This window comes from Culex quinquefasciatus, chromosome 3 (genome assembly GCF_015732765.1).
Source record: "Culex quinquefasciatus strain JHB chromosome 3, VPISU_Cqui_1.0_pri_paternal, whole genome shotgun sequence".
Classification (NCBI taxonomy): domain Eukaryota; kingdom Metazoa; phylum Arthropoda; class Insecta; order Diptera; family Culicidae; genus Culex; species Culex quinquefasciatus.
The window spans coordinates 194632312-194655957 of NC_051863.1; the positions used below are offsets into that span (position 1 = coordinate 194632312).

Below are 23646 nucleotides of genomic sequence, written 5' to 3' on the forward strand. Positions count from 1 at the left end.
CTCTTCGTGGCATTTTTCCATGTGATAAATAATAAATCTTTTTTTTTCGGATGAATTCGCTTAATATTTTTAGTTTGTTCCCAACATTCTAGATATCTCATGAACATAGTTTTCTTTCCCACTTACCTGTGCTACTTTTTCACCCATGTTTATTGTTTGTCTTGTTCCCTGAAAATATTTCGCTGATCCGTTATCCTGCTGAATAAAAAGAAACAAAACAAATCATTGAAATAACCACAAAAATCGCTAAAAACTTCAGTTCCAACCTTAGTTTTAGTAGAGTCTGAAGGCACATTAGAAAGTGATGAACTGGTTCTTGGCTCGTGGCTCGAGTTCTGTTGCTTGAATGGCACTGCTTTGTAGCGTTGGAGGTCGCTCTCGGACGACACGTACGGGAAATACTGCCGAGCCTGGTGACTCGTGGGTCCTTTTTTATGTTTTGGTTTTTATTTCGAGGTTTCAAAAGTTGAAAAGAAAAATTTTAGTTGTAATTTGGGATACTGTTTGAGGGAAAACTTGAAAAGGGAAACGATTACAAATCCAAGGATCAGAGATCGATGTTGACATTTTTTCCACTAAAATTAAGGATATTTACACAACATGGATCTACGGCTAGTTTACATCAAATAACTAAATAAAAGAAAGCTAAATCGAACTAAGTTCTGAAGCACAGTCAGTGTGGTTTTAGGAGAAGTTCGTCAAACACGTGACAGCTTGATGAAGCAGCTTGAGGTGCGGGATGAGTGCGCGATAACGGTTCAGATTGAATGATTGATTGCGGCCGGCGTGATACTTATCTGAGGAAAATTGATTACTCTACCTTAAGCATGCCATGGAACTCTACCTCGTATGAATTACATTACTTTGGTTTGGCCCTGCGATCTGCGAAACGAGTAGTCGGCCTACTACTGCCGTCGAACTGGGGAGAATCCGTGATTACTTTGATGAGATGACAGGAGGGGGAACCGCGGGAGGACAACTCTATTTTTAGTTAACCCACAAAAATCGATAAATTGAATTGTGTTGTCAATTAGGGTAATTAATCGTTGAAGACCAAAACTGACAAAAGTATAGTTTATTCGATTGCTGACACGTGTGAAGAAGAAGAATATTGATGGTAAGTGCACACCTCACACGCACATACAACATTAACGTGACCACGTGGAACGAGAGTTCGTCTTCATTCAAACACATTCATTATCACGCAGCATTTAAAACTGGAAATGCCTTTGTGTTTGACTTTTGAATTCTTGATAAAATGATAAAATGATAAAATGATAAAATGATAAAATGAAAAAATGAAAAAATGATAAAATGATAAAATGATAAAATGATAAAATGATAAAATGATAAAATGATAAAATGATAAAATGATAAAATGATAAAATGATAAAATGATAAAATGATAAAATGATAAAATGATAAAATGATAAAATGATAAAATGATAAAATGATAAAATGATAAAATGATAAAATGATAAAATGATAAAATGATAAAATGATAAAATGATAAAATGATAAAATGATAAAATGATAAAATGATAAAATGATAAAATGATAAATAACATTCAAAACAGCATTCAAATGAGTATCCAAATGAGAATTCAAATGGGCATTCGAATGATCATTCAAATGAGCATTCAAATTAGTATTTATTCAAATGAGCATTCAAATGAGCATTCAAATGAGCATTCAAATGAACATTCAAATGAGCATTCAAATGAGCATTCAAATGAGCATTCAAATGAGCATCCAAAAGAGCATTCAAATGAGCATTCGAATGATCATTCAAATAAGTAGTCATTTAAATGAGTAGTCATTCAAATGAGCACTCAAATGATTATTCAAATAAGTAGTCATTTAATTGAGTAGTCATTCAAATGAGCATCCAAAGAGCATTCAAATGAGCATTCGAATGATCATTCAAATAAGTAGTCATTTAAATGAATAGTCATTCAAATGAGCATTCAAATGAGCATTCAAATGAGCATTCAAATGAGCATTCATATGAGCATTCAAATGAGCATTCAAATGAGCATTCAAATGAGCATTCAAATTGGCATTCAAATGGGCAATAAAGGAACATCAAATGAGCATCGAATGTTCAAACAAATGAGCATAAAATGATTCCAACATTTGCACCTTCTACCTCTCTTCAGAACGAAACAAACAATTAAAATCGACGTAATTTAATTAGACCTGCATATTGCAGAGCCACGTGGCGAGCTCTCGCCATTTCCTAATTGCGAAAATTGGCCTGGTGGAGGTGGTCTCGGCATAACAGGTGAATGAAGGTCCCCCGCCCCGTTTGTCAATGGTGAGGTTGTTGTTGTTGTGGTATTGATGAGCAATATGAGTTCGAGGGAGTGTGTGGGCAGCAGCAGCAGCAGCGTGATCATCATCATTACTCAAATATGGAGGTATGGATCTATTCTAGGTCACACAGATGGTACAGAAAAGAAGGGGGGAAACACACAATCGATGCAATGCACTTGCGGGTTCTGGTGAGGTCAGCTGATGAGGTTAGAGTCGATGGTGATGAGCGCAGCGCGAGGATATCGAAAACAAGTCAACAGGAAGGAAGGAAGATGACTTTGAGCGCACATTTCCGGCGGCAATATGATAGCTGTGATTTGATAACATTTACATACTCTTTGACTGGCATCCCGAGAGGATTTGCTACGCACACAAACACACAAATTCACAGAGACAGAGATCGATTCTAGGCATCATTCCTTACACATGACTATCGATAGTTGAGTAATCACTTGTGATATTACAATATTTTGAATGAGACTTCCTTCTGTTTACTATTTACACACACACAGCGACAGAGACAGAATGGCACAACAGCACATCGAAACAAACATACACACACGCATGGCATCAGGACAGTTGAGGGGAAGAGGAGGACACCGATTTTGAAAGGCGCAGGATCTTCGTCAGATACTCACCTCAGCCGAGACTTTTCTGAGCATCGATTTGGGGCCCCTTCAAACAAACGTGAAGCAACGGGGGTTTTTTTTTGCGCAACTCAACCGATTCTACCGATTTCGCAAATCAACGGTAATGTACTTTTTTGTTTGGATTTTGGTTCTTTGTCTGTACAGAATATAAAATAGAGAATAAAACAAAGCTCGCGGCTGGTTGGCAGATTTTTGAACAATTTTTCAGCAGTTGGGTTTGGTTTGGTTTGGCAGGGTTGGGAACTGATCGAAATGAAGTTTGAGGGTGAATCTTTTCTAACAATACACAGTCTGAAATTAATGCTAAATTGACCTAAAAATAGGTATTTTAAAATAAATGATAAATAATGATGCCTTTTGCATCTTTTTTTTATTCATCTGTAGTCAAAAACCTCGAGCTTTAGTTTCGATCAACTCTCATCCCTAGATGAAAATTATTGAATTTAAGCGGTTCAATTGTTTCGTGTGGAATGAAGGCATAAAAAGCAAACATAGCATGAATAAAACAGAATTAAAAATGAATCGTTTGATTAAAATTTATTTACAGAATTTAAGTTTTATTTCGTTTCATTTTAGAATTTAGTTGATAGGTAGATTTTCGAAAAAATTAAAAAAAAATTGTTGAAAAAATCACCTTTTTGACAAAACGACCTAATCTAATTTTTAGGTTTTTAGTTTTTAGTTTTTAGTTTTTAGTTTTTAGTTTTTAGTTTTTAGTTTTTAGTTTTTAGTTTTTAGTTTTTAGTTTTTAGTTTTTAGTTTTTAGTTTTTAGTTTTTAGTTTTTAGTTTTTAGTTTTTAGTTTTTGTTTTTAGTTTTTAGTTTTAGTTTTTAGTTTTTAGTTTTTAGTTTTTAGTTTTTAGTTTTTAGTTTTTAGTTTTTAGTTTTTAGTTTTTAGTTTTTAGTTTTTAGTTTTTAGTTTTTAGTTTTTAGTTTTTAGTTTTTAGTTTTTAGTTTTTAGTTTTTAGTTTTTAGTTTTTAGTTTTTAGTTTTTAGTTTTTAGTTTTTAGTTTTTAGTTTTAGTTTTAGTTTTTAGTTTTTAGTTTTAGTTTTTAGTTTTTAGTTTTTAGTTTTTAGTTTTTAGTTTTTAGTTTTTAGTTTTTAGTTTTTAGTTTTTAGTTTTTAGTTTTTAGTTTTAGTTTTTAGTTTTTAGTTTTTAGTTTTTAGTTTTTAGTTTTTAGTTTTTAGTTTTTAGTTTTAGTTTTTAGTTTTTAGTTTTTAGTTTTTAGTTTTTAGTTTTTAGTTTTTAGTTTTTAGTTTTTAGTTTTTAGTTTTTAGTTTTTAGTTTTTAGTTTTTAGTTTTTAGTTTTTAGTTTTTAGTTTTTAGTTTTTAGTTTTAGTTTTTAGTTTTTAGTTTTTAGTTTTTAGTTTTTAGTTTTTAGTTTTTAGTTTTTAGTTTTAGTTTTTAGTTTTTAGTTTTTAGTTTTTAGTTTTTAGTTTTTAGTTTTTAGTTTTTAGTTTTTAGTTTTTAGTTTTTAGTTTTTAGTTTTTAGTTTTTAGTGTTTTTTAATAAGTTTATAAGATTTTTCTGAAGAAAAAGAAAAAGAAAAAAAAGAACAAAGCACGTGCAACTTATCACAACAAGAAAAGATATCTACTAAGCGTTGGATATTGTTTAAAAATATAAATCATGGAATCTATGGAATTTCGCTTCAGACAGTCCTCTCAATTCCAAGCGACATTGGATTTTCAACTTTTCTACTCTAGTTGCCGCGAAAAATGAGTCTACGAAAAAGAGTGCGAAACGAACATTAGTTTGACATTAGGCTTTCCCGGTTTCTATGGAAATTTTTGAAAAGGAAAAGTTTTTGGGGAAACGAAATTGCGATAAAATGCACATATTTGCTTCTAGTGGAAAGTATCGGAAAGAGCATGAAGTTGCATTTGATTTTGAATTGAAGAAGTGAGGCAGTTTTGAAAGAGACAGAGTTTAGAGAAGAGAGAAGTATTGGTTTTTTTTTGTTGGCATGTTCATCTACAAAGATTTGCTTGTTTTGCTTGCAAATTTGAGATTTAAGTTTTGGTTTGGTTTTGATAAGCGTTTTTTTTTGTTGGTTTTCGAAAATAAACGGGCTTTACCTCGCATAAAATCGTCTATCGTATGGGCACGCTTCTCTATCAACCCTCGACAATTTTTCGCGTGCGTACTTTCATAAGAGTGGATTAGTTTAGTGTTTTCGGGATCTACAACTGGGAGAGAAAAGCGCGGGGATGGAAACACATGGGGAGGGCGAAATCATAGAAAAATAAAATTTGGGAAATGTTAACACAAAAACACACGCAAAACGCACACGCCAAACGGGATCATGGTGTTGTTTTTTTATTGTGGGGAAATGGGGTAAAAGTTTCAAAAAGAGAGAAAAGAGAAGAAGAAAAACAATCTGGGTAAACATGGGGACTTATGCAATTCACGTGGGGTGGCGGAAATAAAGTTATGTTTTGAACCGGTTGTATGCAAGAAAAGTATGGGAGGCTTGTTATCAACGATATCAACAGGTTTAATCCACAGGGTAAAGTGCCCAGAATTCACGAAGGCTCCTTTTTTTGACTGTTTGCATTTCTCGAGATTTTTTCTAAAAGGTCTTATACACATATGGAACACAATAGCTTAAAGGACCTTTTTAAAAAAAAGTCTAGATTAAATGTCAGATTTTTTAGCAAATCAATGTTCAAATAATTTGAAAGGCTTAAAATTCGAATGTGTAATTTTATAATTTGATGAGATTTTACCTTGATATTGATGAGGTTAGAAATGTGGATCGTCACGAGAAGATAAGGATTTTTACAGTTATTTGGCTGATTTTCAGATTCAAGGCAAGTTTTCTACAAAATTCGAAGTGTAAAACAATAGCTGGGCTCTCAGCTACCTTGCAACGTTGGGGATTTGTTAAATATTCTCCTACTGTTTCGAAATTTGCTAAGTAGTTTCACATGAATCATTTTCTACAAATTTATTATTATGTTTACATTTTTAATCCTAGCAGTGAAAATAGGAGCAATTTTGGCCACTTTACCCTAACTCCAGTAGAGGGTGATTCGAGCAGAGGGGCTTGCATGCAAACTTGTATGCTGGATTTTCGTCGTTTGCATGCCTGGCTTGGACTTGAATGCAACATTTGGTTAGGGTGGTGTGTTAAGAACTCAACGCTTTTGGCAATTAGGGAATAAATAATTATTTGAAAAAAGCAAAATAGTAGGTGAATTTAATACAAAAAATGACTTTTTGATTGAATAAAACCATAAACACAAATGAGTTTTTTGCCATACAGCAGATTATTATATGATTTTTGCTGCAATAACTTTTCATTTGGGCGTAACTTTTGCACGTTTTCGATCAAGTTTACGCCACATTGAACAGTTATTGTGAAACTGTTTTTTATGCAATCTTGTCTCAAATTTAAAAATGTTGACAAAAGCTCCAAAAAACGATGAAAAATATTTCTGACAATGGATGATTGAGAACCTCAAGGTGGTATTCCATTATGGAAAACTCTGTTTACGAACTAGACCTAAGATGTTTTGACAGTTTCAGAGTATCATAAACAAGATTTCAGGAAACAAGCAAAAATATACAATGACAATGCACAGTGTTCTGAATGGTAAAATAATCTGGAATAAATAGTTAACTTCTTTATTTGACGCAATAGTTATCTGGTGTCTGGGTTTCGAAGTTGACAAAAAGATTGACAAACTTCAAGGTGTCAACCAAGGGGGTTTCTAGGGTTTTGGTATCGTCGCCAAAGTTGTAGAGGGGAAAATTTCACAAATGTTTATTCCTCTTAATTTTGCCATTACGAACACTGTGCAAAGGTTTGAGTCATGTCTAGTTTGCAAACGAATGTTTCCCAAAATGAAATAGCACCTTAAACATGTACTAAATGACAAACGTTTCATTCTTAGGATATGTTGCCCGAGATGAGGATTTTAAATTATTACTTTAATGAAACAGTTATTGTGGCCATCCACAAAAGAAGTTTACTTATTTAGCTCACAGTTTGAAAGGGTGCACATTATGCGGAAAGTCAGCAACAACATCGAAAACAACAATAACAACAAACATAGAAAGTAAACATCGAATCTACTAATACACAACAGTTAGTAGCGATAGTTTGTTAGTAATGGGAGGTACGTGACAAATATCGTTTAGAGAATGCGAACAACAGAAAAAGTGGGGAGCACACTGCAGGGCAACTTAAAAATCACGAGGGGACAACTCTGTTGGAATGTATAATAGGTTAGTTAGGCACAAAACGGGGGTTAAGATATGTACGGCTATATATGCGAGTAAGTTGAGTAAATAAGATTGATTATTACATTTGTTAGGCGTTTGCTTGCCAAAATGCAGCACTAAAGATACATATGAAAAAGCTCATCAGTCTCGGTAGCTATGGCACTGTTTTAATGGTGGAATATTTTAATATTTTATTTTATAAGAAAATAAGACGAAACCGCTTTTGCGAGGCAAAATTAAGGTGAAATAATATCGATTTAAGTCCACACAAACACTCGCAATGGTGCAACAAATTGATGAATCAAAATTTATTAAAATCAACGCAAAACCCTTTCGAAACGCATCAAACTGAAAAAGAAAAGAAAGTAATCTTCAAACGGAAACCAGCAACAATTAAAAAAATTATCAAAAATGATGTGTACTTTTTTCGGTGAATACTTTTTTCCGTGTAAAAGTCATGAATGTGATTTTCGTTGCACACACCGTTCGGCGCCAAACTGGTTTCAGAACGTCGCGTCATACTGTACTTACGTTTTGATTGTACATCAAAGTCTAAACTTTTGGTTTGCTGAAACTCTGGTTTGACGTCGACGATCGTCGGCGTCGAATGCTCCACCGGGGTCACTTCCAGTTTGGCCGTCTAAAATGTGGCAATTTGATTATTATTTTTTATTTCGATAAAAAATGCCCAAGCTCACCTCTGGAGACGTTATCACAATTTCGCCTGGTCCACTGAGCGTGTCGATGTCGGGGCCCATCGCTTCCAGTTCTTTGGTCCTCGTCAGCGCCGGCGTCGACATCGGCGTCCAGATGTTCGTCTCCACCTTGAGCACCGTCGTTTGGCTGACCCGGTCGCTGCAAAACCCCCTGAAAATTTGCACAAATTTAATCAAAACCATCACCCTAATCCGTTTAGCCAAGACTCGAACCTCTCAATGGCACTTCGGTTGATCCCGATCTCCTCCTCCTCCTGGGTGGCATCCGAGGGCGGCGTCAGATACCCGGCCAGCCGCAGACCCCGGTCCCGCAGGGCGATGTGACCGATCCGGAACGATTGTCGAAAGCTGGCCCGCGCTCGGTCAACTGAAAGAAAGGGAACTGAGCTAACGATTGTTTTCTTTTTTTCGAAAATCCAATCCAAAGAGCCAAAAATGGGGCCATTCGAACCAGCGGGACCTACATTTGCTCAGCTTGACCTGCTCGATCGGTTCCGGCGTGGTCGGGTTCGTCAGGTCCTCGAAGTTGATGATGAACAGCGAGATGTCGTCCACCTCGGACCGGATCGGGGCTATCACCTCGGAGCATAGGAATTTGACACCTGCGAAGGAAAGGAAAAAGTTTAGCTTTTGAAATTTCACGCAAAATCTTAAATTATGCCTTTGATAAAAGAATTATGAATAGAAATGATTTTTATTTTTTTAACAATTCTATACAAAAAATTATTAAAATTTGATTTTTAAGTCAAGCAAAACATTTCAAAAGGGCAAAAAATTAAACATTAATATCTTTTGAAAATTTATTCTTCATTTTAAAATGTCCTTTGTAAGATACAGATTCTCGATGATTTAGCATAGCATAACGATAAGATACAGATTCTCGATGATTTTCATACAAGTTTTTTTTGTGGATAACAGCCTACATTATATGGAGCTTTTTTGATGCAAGCTTCCATACAATGACATTAAATTGATCTAATTTTAATCGAGAAATGTTATACCTTATACTGCCGTTTTACGGCGATATGATGTATACGCCATTTTGGACATTTTCAATTTTATTGTACAGTCTGATAAAGAATCTTAAAGCTACCTCCTGACGAAAGAATTTTTCAAAAACTGCTCTGGGGACCATTTTATTAAGCAAACAAACAATGATGTATACGCCAATTTTACTCATCATGATGTATGTATACATTGAGAATTGATAGAAGTCAAATTCAATACTGTTTGAATGTTGATTTGAGGTTTTTTGTACCAAATCAAGACTGGGAAATATTTTATAACATTATTTCGATTTAATTCTTGAAGGGACATCCATTAGGCGTCATCCATAAAGTACGTCACGTTCTGAGGGAAGAGGGGGGTTTTGAGCAAGCATGACGTTGCGTGTTAAAAGCAAATCGTGACAAAGGGGGGTGGAGTAAATTTTGGTACATCCACGTAGACACTTTTTTGAAAATTCTAGACCCACCAACCTCCCTTGCGGACAATTGTTCATGCAAAAAATGTGTTTATGGAGTGTAGACAATCGCTAAGGGAGCGTTCTTTTATTACGTATTTGTGGTTTAAAATCGTAGAGAATAGGAAAAAACAAGAAATTTTGTAGGGGCCACATTTTTATTGTACTTTTTAACAGTTTCTACAGAGCAGACCTTATATTAGTCATTTTAAATTGAAAAAATGAACAAAAACAGAAAATCGTGCCTACAGCAAAATCACCTCAATGGCGTATACATCATATCGCCGTAAAACGGCAGTATAGTAACACTGTTTTACTGCGTAAAACGTACAAAGTTAAATAAAAACATGTTTAATCTAATAATGTGTTTGAAATAAGTAACAGAATAAAAAACAAATAATTTTAATTCAAAAAAATATCGGAAACTCTCCGAATGTAATTTATATATTTATAAAAATAATGTAAAACTACATCAAAACAGATTCGAATTTAGTATGCCATATTTTTCATCTTTTAGAACTTATCGCTTTGGAGCTTTCCTTACACTTTTAAAAAAATAGTTTGAGAAGATTCAATTTTAATAGTTGATTTAATATGACACACATTTGTGTATAAATTTGTATATTCCTAATGTAAAGTGTTACAAAAATTCACTTAAAATTAACAAAAAAGATATAGTTTTTAATCTAATTTTCTTTGTAAATTATTTGCATCACTTTGATCAAATGGTAACAAAAGTAATGTTAATGTATACAATTAAAATTTCAACCTATTTTTTTACAGTTTTAATATGAAAATCTAAAAACTTTTGACCTAGGTGAAATTTTAATCAAAATTTAATATAATTCTAAATAAAACGTCATTCTCAAACTATAAAATAATCTTATGAATTTGTTTGCAAAATAATCATTAATTGCAAACTGTATTGCCAAAATCATTTTGTAAGAGCAATATAAAATTTTAGCTGAATTTCAAATTTTCTAATTAACGGAATGATTGTTTCAACAAGTTTGCATTCAATAATAACAAAATGTTTTACCTTTCTAATGATTTATTTGTATATTTCCGATGTATACAACTAAATTTATTTTTGTGTTTTGACTTTCAAACCTGATGTATGGATCAAAATATTATTCCTATTTTGTTATGTTTGGGATATTTGGATCAACTGAACTGATCTAATATATAATTTCTTTGAAAAACTCGCGATACAATGTACAATACACGTGGTTGAAAGTTTTAAAGATTCATAAGTATTTTATCAAAGAGTGCACGTTGCAATCGTCAATTGCAGAGATCGACCCATCACAGCCGGTACTTCTTCTCAGCACTTGCTTGGCTTCAATTACATGAAACGCCCTTAACTAAACAAGCATATGACGAAAGGTACAGAAAAAAAAAACAAACACCCATTTGTTTATCGCACCTGTCCCCGAAAAAAAACATCCCGATCTCAAGGTAGCAACATTCGCCCCAGGACCTCGTCCGAAGATTGCCGACCCGATCTTCGTGCGTACCTGTATCATCACAACACAGAAACAACGTTAGTGTTGGTGCAGCATCCCATCCTCAATACCAACACCATAGTCTGCCTGATCTTCACCGATCCGCGAGAGTTCAACAGCACATGTGGTATGGGATGCTGCTCTCAGGCAGCCAGAGCAGATCATCGCTCAGCTCAGCTCAGTCGGTAGCAGTAATTCGATCGGATCGGTTGTGACCCGATCTTCGGCCCGTCGGTTTCCTCGTTGACAAAACGTGCGCGCGTCGCGCACTCTTCAAAGGGACCTCTTGAATTGCTCCGGCTTGCATCAATTGATTAGCTTCCATTATCAGTAAGTACGTGTCGGAAGATTATCTGGACGCTGCCTGCCCTGCCCTGAGCGAGATTTTTTTTGTCTTCTTTGGGAGTTGGGTCTTTGCTTGGGGTGGTGTGTGTGAAAGTGCGTTCGCTTTATCAACAGCTCAAGATCACGGAGTTGTTACGTGTTGTGCTCATCTGTTTATGTTTGGTCGTGTGTTTTCTCTTTCTTCCGTAGCGTACGCGCGATATGAAAACATAAAACCTGATCACCGTAGCATCAGAACGCAGAGTAGAGTGTGAAGAGAGTTCAAGTGATCGCGATCGCGATGCTGTCCTTGACGGTTCTTTGGCTTTCCGCGATCGCCCTGGGCGTCGATGGACACCAACGGTCACGGTATTCCGTTGAGGAGCTGTTGCATACCACGTTTCCAACGGCGATCTCCGGCGACATCGACATGGATCCGTGCAAGTCGGGTGGGTTCATGGGAGATATTGCCCTGCCTAACGTCAACTACGAGAGTGAATTCCACAAGCAACGGCTTCGGCGTGAGGAGGAAGATCTGCTGCGGCAATCTGCAGTGACACCTGTTGCAGCGCGCGAGGATCCTCTGGAACAGGAGGGTGGTGTGGAGAAGTCGAACGGTTCGCCAAGTGGCGATACAAAGAAAAGTGATGAATCGAGAAAACGCCATCATAAACATCGCCTACAGCAGCACAATCAGAACAAAACAAGCGTCAAGACGAGGAGGAGACCTACTTTCAGGAAACGTGTCGACGAATTGAAGCTGGAGCTGGGGAAACCCACGTTATCGCGAACGGATTTGGCGTTACATCGAACTCCGCCCAAAGTTCGTCGACGACGGAAGGATCGTCCCCATCATAGATCGACGCGGGCTGCAACGGCCAAAAAGGAACGCATCTGGGACTTTGGCGTGATTCCGTACGAGATCGATGGAAACTTCAGTGGGTTGCATCGTGCGTTGTTCAAACAGGCTATGCGACACTGGGAAAACTACACGTGCATCAAGTTCGTTGAGCGCGATCCCCTTGAACACCCGAACTTTATCGTGTTCACCGAACGTCCCTGCGGTTGTTGTTCGTTCGTTGGCAAACGAGGAAATGGCCCACAGGCGATCTCCATCGGGAAGAATTGCGACAAGTTTGGGATCGTGGTGCACGAGCTTGGTCACGTGGTCGGATTTTGGCACGAACACACGACCCGATCGTGAGGATCACGTCGTGATCGAGAAGAACAACATTATGGTCGGTCAGGAGTACAATTTCAACAAGCTCTCCGAAGACGAGGTCAACTCGCTGGGTCAACCGTACGACTACTTTTCGATCATGCACTACGCCAGGAATACCTTCTCGAAGGGCTCCTATTTGGACACGATCCTCCCGGTGGAGATCGTGGGTCAAAAGCGACCCGAAATTGGTCAACGGCTGCGTCTCAGCGAAGGTGACATCACTCAAACTAACCTCCTTTACAAGTGCGCCAGATGTGGACGCACCTTCCAAGATCACTCTGGATCGTTCCACTCTCCAAGTTATTTCTCCAAAACGCCAGCCGTTGATGCGGAACGCTGTGAGTGGCGCATAACGGCAACCCACGGCGAGAAGATCGTGCTGAACATCACCGATCTCGACATTTTCAAGTCGGACAACTGTCGGACGGATTTCCTGGAGATCCGTGACGGCTACTGGTACAAATCTCCACTGCTCGGCAGGTTTTGTGGTTCACGTCGCAACAGTAACATCGTGTCCTCCACGGGATCCCGCATGCTGCTCTCTTTCATAACCAGCTATCGACAGGCAGGAATGCGTGGGTTTGCCGCACATTACGAAGCGATCTGCGGTGGGGACATCAACCTGGAGAACGGCGGTAGATTAGAGTCTCCCAACTACCCGGCGGATTACCTCCCGAACAAGGAGTGCGTTTGGAGGATCACAGTGCCGAAGGACTACCAGGTGGCGCTCAGGTTCCAGTCGTTTGATGTGGAGAACCACGACAACTGTGCGTACGACTACGTCGAGGTACGGGACGGGGACTCCCCAGATGCGCGCGAAATTGGAACGTTCTGTGGGTACAAAATTCCACCGGATGTGCGATCAACGTCGAACAAGATGTACGTCAAGTTCGTCTCGGATCCATCCGTCCAGAAGGCGGGATTCTTGGCGACTTTGGTCAAGGAGGTAGACGAATGCGAACGCAACGATCACAGCTGCGATCACGACTGTATCAACACGATGGGAGGATACGAGTGCGGGTGCATCGCCGGGTTTGAACTGCACAGTGATCGCAAGTCCTGTGAAAAGGCTTGCGGTGGGGTGTTGACGCAAAAGACGGGATCGATCCTATCACCGTCATTCCCACGTGAGTACCCGATGATGAAGGACTGTGCGTGGGAGATCGTCGCATCACCCCAGCACAAGATCACGCTGAACTTTACCCACTTTGATCTGGAGGGAAACACGTTCTACCAGTCGTCGGAGTGTGACTACGATGCCGTTACGGTGTACTCGAAAATCGGCGATGAATCGTTGAAGCGCCATGGGACGTTCTGCGGGTCGAAAATACCACCGTCGATCACGTCCGATAGTAATGTGATGCGGGTTGAGTTCAGGTCGGACAAAACGGTGCAGAAGACCGGCTTCGCTGCGGTTTACTTTGCGGACGTTGATGAATGCGCTGTTAATAACGGAGGTTGTCAGCACGAGTGCAAGAATACGGTGGGATCTTTTGTTTGTCTCTGCCGAAATGGGTACATGCTACACGAGAATGGTCACGACTGCAAGGAAGGAGGTTGCAAGCATGAAATCACCTCGGCAAACGGTCAGATTTACAGCCCAAACTACCCGGACAACTACCCTGCGAAGAAGGACTGCATCTGGCACTTTAGCACCGCCCCAGGTCATCGTATCCGGTTAGTCTTCAACGTGTTCGACGTAGAACTTCACCAGGAGTGTGCGTACGATCACATCGCCCTGTACGACGGTAGTTCCCAAGACTCCCACACCCTGGGTCGTTTCTGCGGCGCCAAAACACCTCACCCAATCTCCTCAACCACCAACGAGCTGTACATGGTGTTCAACACGGACACCAGCGTGCAACGGAAGGGCTTCCTCGCAAGTCACACGACCTCGTGCGGCGGTCGCCTCCGGGCAACGTCCGAAATCAACCACATCTACTCGCACGTGGCCTACGGCGTCGGAGTCTACGACAACGGAGCCGACTGCGAGTGGACGATCGAGGCCCTGCCCGGCCGGAAGGTCCAACTCGCCTTCCTGACCTTCGACCTGGAAGAGGAAAAGCAGTGTTCGTACGACTTTGTCGAAATTTCCAGCGGGTACGACGACACCAGTGGTCAACAGCACGGCAAGTACTGCGGCAACAGCATGCCCCCGGAGATCATCTCGATGAGCGAGGTCGTCGTAATTCGGTTCGGCTCCGACGATACCGTCGGGTTCAAGGGCTTCTCCGCGTCGTACGTGGCCGTCAGTCCGTTCGACGACGAAGAACTCGCCACCGACGAGCTGCTGGGGTCGGAGAGCACCGAACTGGGATCGCCCTTTCCGGGGTCACTGAAAACGATGTTCATCAGCGGTGGCCATTACCACGGTGAGGAAGACGAAGACGGGGGCGATTACTCCGTAGCATCGTCAGCAGCAGCATCCTCATCATCATCAGCGCGGAGTAAAGTGCAGCTGAGTGTACGCAATGAGATTAGCTCCGATCAGCAGCAGAAGCCGGAGCAACGTGGTGATTGAGGAAGGAAAAAAAGGTTGAGTTGGTTAAATTGAGTTAACCGTTTATTCATTTGAGATAATGTAAATGACGAAATGCAATTGTTTAGTTCAATCATCTGTGAATCTGTGCATGTGGAACGAAGCAGTGACAATGATCTAGTTCCTAGGTTGTTCCAAGTAGATTACGGTTTTGTTTAACTGTGTAACATATGTTTCGTGTTTTATTCTTTTTTTTATGTATCATTAGGACCAAGCAATGGAATAGACTGAATTAGGTGTAAATAAAATAGGTTACAATACAATCGGTGCTGTTTTTTTTTTTTGTTGTATTTTTGAGAAAATCTATATTTCGACCAATTCTCATTCTCACTTCTGGAGCAACTCGCAGTGCTAAAAGGAAGCTGTAGAGGCCAGCTGATGTTTCACATCTCAGGTTTTGTAAAAAAGTTACTTATTCTCTCGTAATTTGCAATAGTTCCAGCTGTCAAAATGCTTATGCGCCCTTTTCAAATGTTGCTCCAGACTTTCGTCGTTTGTCGCTATTCAAACAACATTTAAAAAAAAATGGAAAAATAAATATTCTAAAACAAAATTGATTTTATTTGATAAACTGCAGTAAATTTATTTTGTAGGTATTTTTAGGTGTAGTTTTTCAAACATTGTTCAGACTTTTTAAAACAAGTGTCTAGCTCACGCTGCTCCAATCATTTCATGTGCTAATGACTCGTGATGTGATGTCATTTTGTTACCCAACCGAAAAGCGTGCCAAATTATAGCAGTGTTGATTTACTTTCTTTCATTTTGTGTTTATCAGTAAAAAAATGAAACTCAGTTTTCAAATATAATAAATTTTATTCTCCCAATTTTCGTTTGCAATAATTGACTAAATTATAAACAATTCCTGGTGGAAATCAAATGCCTTACTCGTACTATAGTCTATAGTCTATAGACTATAGTCTGGAACGCAACAAAATCGAGTGTTATGTACAATATATTTTTAATATCTTTATTGTTTCATCATCTTAAAATGTAATTAACTTTTGCGTGCTAAATTCGACTATTAGAATTATTTGGAGTAACACTTGTGCTCAAATCGCAGTGGTTTCAGGGTATCTTTTGTATACATGCTTGTTCTTGGCATCAATTTCAAAATATTGTTTTCGTTTTTGCATTTTTTGGTCGCAGTTTCAACTTTATTAACCTACACAGAAGAAAACACAGATTTACGCAGTATTTACGATCCCGCCTGTGGCGTGGACGATTTCGGCATCAGCGAGGTGTACCCGGTTGGTCCCCGCTCGGGTTCGGCCCGCCAGAAGCAGAATATCCTTCGCAGGGACTGCACGAACGTGATCCGCTCGCACTCGTAGTAGTCGTCGTCGCGGAACACTCCGGAGGAGAAGTCGTTGGCGTCGTACGGTCCCACGAACATCCGCAGGTCGGACTTGGGGAAGCCGTCCTTGTAATACTTTTTGATCGTGTCGTACGCGTCCATGATGACGGAGATGAAGAGCGACAGGACGACGTAGATGTACAGGCTGGTGAAGGAGTACAGGTAGATGCGGCAGAACCACCACAACATCAGGGATTTGTCGGACATGATCGTGAAGGTGGCGAACATGTCGTCGCCGTTGATGAGGGAGAAGAGACACTCGGAGGTGGTTGAGAGGGAACGGAACTTGATGTGGTACGGGCCGAGGACGAGCCAGCCGCAGAAGGTGAAGCCGGCGTAGATTAGGAGGGCGCAGAGCAGGAAGCGGGTGATCTTGGGGGCTGCTTTCTTGAGGGTGAGGATCACTACGTTGTAGGTTTTGAAGAAACCTAGGTAGCGAAGGACGCCGAACCAGACGAGCAGGTTTCCGATGCCAAGGAGGAGTGAGCAGACGTTCCAGTCGTCGGCGATAAAGTGCTTGCGTTCGATTTCTTCCTTGAGGGCGGATCCGATGACGAGCAGGACGTCGTTGCACACGATCATGATGTACCACATGTTGATGAACTCCCACTTGTCCTGGGTGGTGAGTTCCTTGGTGTAGGTTTGTTGGAAGAAGTCGCAGGTGATGATTCGGAGGAGTTGGGCACGGTAGATGGCGCGAGCGCACAGAGCAAAGGACACGATGCAGATGAGGATCACCAGGATGTTGAGGATGCTGCGGAGGGCGTCGTCAAACTGGGACTTTTTGATGAACTCGACGTCACCGTGGCAGACTAGGCGGGTTGGTTCCGCCTCCAGTCGGAGGGTCATCTGGCCGTCGTGATCTTGGTTGTTGAACAGGATCTGGATGTCAAACTGGTAGCAGTCCGGTGAGGTGATCGGTCCAGCGGCCTTGAAGTTGACCGTCTTGATGGCAAACTTGAGTTCGGCTTTGACTAGGGCCGAAAAGTTGATGTGGATATCTTTCTGGTGCAGAAACTTGCGGCTACCGATCGTGGTAACGTTTCCGTCGAGATCGAGGCAGAGCGAATCGATTTCCGGGTTGAACACGTAACTCTCGTTAAAACCGAAGATCGTACCATCCTTGTAGCGGTACAAACAGAGCTGCATCGGGGCCATCGTGTTGTCTTCGTTGGGGTACGAATACGGACCGATCGCTTCCGAGAGGTTCGCGTAACCGTCGATCGCGTAGTCGATCGTTTTGAAAAAGTCCTCGATCACGTACACCGAAAGCGGCCCGGTTTCCGGTGGGTACGTACTGACCTCCATCGTAATGTCCCATCCTCGCAGGAACAGATGAGAAAACGTGATCGTATTGTCCCAGGTGTAGTTGACGTGCGTGTACCGCGAGTGCGCAAACAGACACAGCTGCAGCGTGACTAGGATTATCTTGATCACTTGAACGACAAACTTGTACGGGAATCGTCGCTTGGCCTGCCACTTCTCGATCGGGTTCATGAAGAAGAACTGCAACTTCCGCCGAAGTCGTTCCTCGTTCTGCTGCACCGATCGCGAGTGGCCCAGCACCGGGGACTCCACGACGCCTTCGTCCGACTCGTTGATGTTCATTCTGTAGCCACCCTCACCCACACCACTGTCGTTCAGGATAGTTTCCCTCTGCTGCACTACTGGTTCTGCTGCTGCGTTGGTATTGATTTTCTGCTTTTGCCCTACCAGATTTTCATTGTTCGATTCTGCTGGTGCTACGACGACGTCTACAACTGCGGAATGATCTGCTGCTGGTTGATGCTGTTTCGAGGTCGACGCTGGCGATGACGATGAGTAACTGCTCATCTCAACGTCGGTATCGCTGCTGCAGGAAGACCTCACTGCTGTTTGGGGTGAGATTTAGGAGGACTCGGGCCCTTATCAGTTTGTTGTCTTTGGACGACGAACAACACACAGAGTACAGAGAGACAGTAATCCACCACCATCCGCGCGTTACGACGCAGTGATTTTTAGTAGATGTTACACACATTACATTACGGTGCACGTCTCACGTCACGGTGAGTTGATGAGCGCCTAGTATTTAGAACAAACAGGCAATGAACGCGGACTGACGAGAGTTGATGATAGGCTAGGCTTGATACTTTCTTTCTTTGCTCGACGTCGACGTCGATGTCCTCGACCAGCAGCTTAGTTGACAGACTTGAATTGACTGACTAATACTTGGATCCTGTTGGCTGGCTGATGTAGAGTCGATAGCTGGGTAGAAATCGCAGTGGGATTCGAGGTAGTCTCACAACCATGTGAACATGTGACCGAACGGGAAGGCGATAGCAATGTTTTTGGGAAAGGTCGTTGGAGTGAAGGGGACGGATTACGGACCGAGCAGTGCGCATGTACGTGAGTCATGGCAGTTGTGTTGGTGGTTGAGGGTTTCAATATCAAACGCCAGTATAGGGGATTATGCTGCAGTTGAAAATTGATTTGGTGCAGCAGAAGAGAAACCAGCTGAGACGCACACTAGCTAGGTGGTTGCTTGTAAACAAAGAACGTGGGAGTAAGCCATCTAGTTGGGTTTCGAAACATGATTTTTTAAATGGTGAAAATTCATGAACATGATTAAAAATCAGTTAAAAGATTGCTTTAAACATTGAAAAAAACAAATAATCATGTCAGGAATATTTTTGTTTTGCATTAGTTTAATTATAATGTTTGCATACATGTACTTTATAAATTTTCAGTAAGATGATAAAACGAGCTCAAAGCTTCGAAAAAAATATTTCCGAGGATTTTAGAATACATTATCACAATCAATCAACACACTATTTATGAAAATTCTAAATTTCAATTATTTAAAGGGTTTGAACCCACTAGATATAAAATAATGTTTTTGCTCTAAAAGAAAATTATTGAGCAAAATCTCTTTATAGACATTCATACATTTAGTTTAGAACTTATCACTTTTCCAAACGTTTCAGAGAAAGGTACCAGGTTCATCAAATGCGTTTTGTGGTGTTGGTATTTTGGTTGTATTTGTTTGCTAGCGATATCTATGTGTGAAATATGGAACTAATTATTTACAGTATGTAACAAAAATTAATAATTGCAGTTACATAGATTCCATGTTTCATTCAACTGTTTAGCAATATATCATTAACAATAAATCTGAGAAATCTTTTGAGCTATTTAAAATGTAAATCTATGGCTATGTACTTCATTTGTTTTTTAATTTTCTTGATTCATTTTTATTATTTTTATTTGCATTTAACTTAATTAGTGTATGTTTGTTTCTAATAGAAATTGGCTTACTCAACCACCTCCTATTATTAACATTTGACTATCTATTTTTTCATGTTTTGAAAGTCACTTTAGCAGTCTTTTGCTAGTACCATTATCATTTTAATTGTAAAAAAATACTTTAAGGTACAGTCTGGTACACTTAAAAAAATACTGCATACTTATTTTCACATAATATAAAGGAAATGTTAGTAGGCAACACAAACAAAGTTGACCCCAGAAAATTTTTTTTTCATCATTGGCAAAATCACATAAAACAAGTCATATTTCCAACATTGAAACATTGTTAAATTTCAAGCATACTTCATTGGTTGAAAAATGAAGTTTTGGCGAATTTTCAGATCGAAGCCGAGGTTAAGTTGAAAAGCTTCTCATTGTTTTTTGAAAAATAGGTATAATATTTTTTTCATCTCAGAAAAACATAGAAAAAAGTTTAGTCCAGTTAAAAAATTAGTTGATAAAATTTTAAAAAATAGTTTTTATTCTTTGTAGCCCAAAAGTTGTCTTTGTTGTTCTCCCAATAATAAAAATATATGGTCAAACATTTTTCAAGAAAACATAGTCACAAAATAATTTTTCTAATTTTAAAATTAGGAAACATAAGCAATTTTGAAAAAAAAAACATTTAAAATTCATAGCGTACGAAACTTTTAATCTAGTTTTTAACCAACCCTTGGGGAAATTTTAGGACATGTTTCGTTTTAAGCACCTTTTTACGATTTTTTATCTAAAAACCAGCTTAAAAATTTGCCGCTTAAATCAACGTCATCATTTTGATAATCGCCAGTTTTTTTTTATCCAAAATATCTTACATATTTTCTGCAAAATAAAAAAACCGATACTGTACATTGGAATTTCACATAAAAAACACCAAATTGTCGTCAAATAAGCCCAAATATTCAAGAAAATAAAATAGAAAAATGCATTCAGAAGATTTATCTTATACTTATATTAATTTGTATTTATAACGGTCTAAGATATTACACAATTTTTTTTAAGAAAAAGGGTTTAACATTTTAGAATATATTTTCATTTTATGATATTAAAAAAATCTGAAAAAAATCTTAAAATATCCTCAGTATGAAATGCTCAAAAATATAAAATCCCATGGCGTCAATTTTTTTGATAAATTTACTCTAGAATGGTAATAAAATAATTAAAAGCTAATGACAATTTAAAAACATAGCTGAATCCACTTATTGATCAAATGAAAACTTGATTTGCTGATCAGAAGGTCTCGGAATCAAAGAGCTTTCAACGGGAAACTGTTATTTATGATTATTTAGAATATTTTACGTAATATATCTTGAAATGGCAGAAATCCGTTAACTGGATTCTGAGAAATGATGTTTTGAAACGTAAAAAAAATCGGAATTCGGTACATTATTCGAATTTATACACCATGCGACTCCAGAAAAATGTACTGGGAACTTATTTCTATGGAGAAGCATGGTACTTCAAGTTCGATTGGAGCCAAATTCGAATACTTTTGTTATGAATCCTGCTAGTTTGACGTGGAATCACTGAACAACTTCTCACAAAAGTTCTCAAGAATGTTTGGGAATTATTTGTTAAAAACAGAGTTTCAGTTTTTTTTCCTTAACGAATCTTCTTCTTCTTCTTCTAGTATAGAAAGTTCCCTCCCACGTAATAGCCATTTAACACGCTTGCCGATATGGAGATGTCTGCAGCAGATTTTTTCCCTCCGAAAACCCCATCCCCCCAGCACTAATTATAATCCGATTAAAGCCCATTCTACCAATTTGCCGACCTCTGCAGACAGACCAAAATCACCACCGTGGTAACGCCAATTGGGCCAATTCCCGCACCGAATACCCACAATCCGATTAAAACTCACCATTCTTCCGGTAGTACAGGATCTCAAAGTGCTGCTCCTCGCCCTTCCGCAGCGCCTCCTTGATCGACTGGACGACCGCCTGGGAGGTCATCTGGCCCTGCAGGAACTCGGTGCAGGCCGACCGCTGCATCACCTCGGCCCGCGTGAATCCGGTCATCTTGCAGAAGCCATCCGAGCAGAAGATGATGTGGCACGATTCCGGCTGCGCATTGGCCACTAGGAAGCTACGGTCTAGAGTTTGTTTGGTGGGGAGAAATAGAGAAAGGGGGTCATTAACTATGCATCAGATTTTGCCGCTTGTCCAACTAGAAGTTAGGGTAAAGGGTTGAAGATGGACTGTGGGCTGGATTGCATAAAAAGTTTTGTGATATTTGTTTATAGATATATTTGAAATTTTTTTCATAAAAAAATATATTTGAAAAAATTGTAAAACTGTTCCACTCCAACAGCACACCCTTCAACGACACCTGAAAATCAAACTACTCACTGAACGGCAGAATGGTCAAGGTGTAGTTTGATTTTCTGATGTCGTTATAGTATTTAATTGCCGATCAAAAGCAACCACCCACTACCCCTTTCCCTTGTAGAATGAATCTGACCACCCACAGACGGCCTGACCGGAGCCAACGTTGATGATGATGTCGGATTTTGATAGCCTGTAGGTGAGAGTTTCTTGAAACCGAGCCAATCATCGGGCCACATTGATGGGGTTTAATTAACATTTGATTCGGTTGGTTTTGAACGGTTTATCTGGAATTGAGGCGGATACGCTGATAATGTGATGGCTTTTTGGTTTAAATTAAGTTTATGATGAAATGCTTCCGGTTGGAGGAAAGATTTCGTAGTGTTGATAGAATGTTGGTACAATAAATTTCCAGAGTTTTGCCTTCCTCGTCTCAATGAGGAAAGCCAAAACATCACTCGAAAAATGAAATTCTTTATTCGACCTCGTAGACATCAGAAAGTAGAAAAAACATCAAAATATAGCCCAAAAATAAATTTGCTTTGAGCAAGAAAGTTAGTTAGTAGTTCTACAATTTAAACTTTTTCAGATGCAATATCAAAATTGGGTAATTCTCCGCCAACTCACACAGCATTTGCCCCAAACCCTCTTCGATTTGCGTGAAACTTTGTCCTAAGCGGTAACTTTTGTCCCTGATCACGAATCCGAGGTCCGTTTATTGATATCTCGTGAACATGCGAAAAAAGATGTGTTTTTAAATAATTTGCAGCCTGAAACGGTGATGAGATAGAAATTTGGTGTCAAAGGGACTTTTATGTAAAATTAGACGCCCGATTTGATGGCGTACTCAGAATTCCGAAAAAACGTATTTTTCATCGAAAAAAACACTAAAAAAGTTTTAAGAATTCTCCCATTTTCCGTTACATGACTGTAAAAAATTTTGGACATGTCATTTTATAGGAAATTTAATGTTCTATTCGAATCTACATTAACCCAGAAGGGTCATTTTTCATTTAGAACAAAATTTTTCATTTTTAAATTTCATGTTTTTACTAACATTGCAGGGTTATTTTTTAGAGTGTAACAATGTTCTACAAAAATGTAGAGTAAACAATTACAAAAATTTTGATATATAGACATAAGGGGTTTGCTTATAAAAATCACGAGTTATTGCGATTTTACGAAAAAAAAGTTTTGAAAAGGTTGGTCGTCATCGATCATGGCCGTTCATGGTCACCCGCGACAAACACGGACGACGAAACAAAGAGAAACGCAAAAGTAACTTTTCAAAACTTTTTTCGTAAAATCGCGATAACTCGTGATGTTTATAAGCAAACACCTTATGTCTATATATCAAAATTTTGTAATTGTCTGCTCTACAACTTTGTAGAACATTGTTACACTCTAAAAAATAACCCTGCTAAGTTAGAAAAACACGAAATTTTAAAATGAAAAAATTGTTCTAAATGAAAAAATTACCCGAATAGAACATTAAATTTCCCATAAAATGACATGTTCCAAAAATTTTACAGTCAAGTAACGGAAAATGGGAGAATTTTAAACTTTTTTAGTGTTTTTCGATGAAAATAGTTTTTTCGGAATTCTGAGTACGCCATCAAATCGGGCGTCTAAATTTACATAAAAGTCCCTTTGACACCAAACTATCTCATCACCGTTTCAGGCTGCAAATTATTGAAAAACACCTCTTTTCGCATGTTCAAAAAA

General features: G+C 39.1%; 2 protein-coding genes and 1 pseudogene across 5 annotated transcripts; 1 reads left to right on the top strand and 2 right to left on the bottom strand.

Annotated features, from left to right (window-relative positions):
• Positions 1 to 290: 290 nt before the first annotated feature.
• On the bottom strand, positions 291 to 22555 carry LOC119769365 (potassium voltage-gated channel subfamily H member 8-like). Its single transcript, XM_038261412.1, has 9 exons — positions 22549 to 22555; positions 21459 to 21689; positions 8377 to 8514; positions 8126 to 8294; positions 7895 to 8063; positions 7728 to 7836; positions 7280 to 7312; positions 5045 to 5112; positions 291 to 427 (listed from the first exon to the last, which is right to left on the bottom strand). Exons 1-8 carry the CDS (start codon positions 22553 to 22555, stop codon positions 5084 to 5086), a joined length of 885 nt encoding a protein of 294 aa, XP_038117340.1. The 3' UTR covers positions 291 to 427; positions 5045 to 5083.
• On the top strand, positions 11049 to 15227 carry LOC6043938 (annotated as a pseudogene).
• On the bottom strand, positions 15754 to 18556 carry LOC119765009 (mucolipin-3-like). Of its 4 annotated transcripts, none has more exons than XM_038259129.1 (2): positions 18339 to 18556; positions 15754 to 18186 (listed from the first exon to the last, which is right to left on the bottom strand). In XM_038259129.1, the coding sequence occupies exon 2, from the start codon at positions 18149 to 18151 to the stop codon at positions 16160 to 16162; it is 1992 nt and encodes a 663-aa protein (XP_038115057.1). In that variant the 5' UTR covers positions 18152 to 18186; positions 18339 to 18556; the 3' UTR covers positions 15754 to 16159. The 4 variants fall into 4 exon arrangements, with proteins under 4 accessions (XP_038115057.1, XP_001861520.2, XP_038115056.1 ...); XM_001861485.2 differs by having other exon boundaries at positions 18334 to 18556; XM_038259128.1 differs by having other exon boundaries at positions 15754 to 18189; positions 18334 to 18556.
• Positions 22556 to 23646: the final 1091 nt, after the last annotated feature.

Excerpts from the sequence above, each read along its gene's own strand:
- LOC119769365 (XM_038261412.1), bottom strand. Across the intron at positions 8,295-8,376 it reads GCAGGTCAAGCTGAGCAAAT|TTCCCTTTCTTTCAGTTGAC; the intron begins GTAGGTCCCGCT and ends TCGTTAGCTCAG. Across the intron at positions 7,837-7,894 it reads TTGTGATAACGTCTCCAGAG|ACGGCCAAACTGGAAGTGAC; the intron begins GTGAGCTTGGGC and ends GCCACATTTTAG.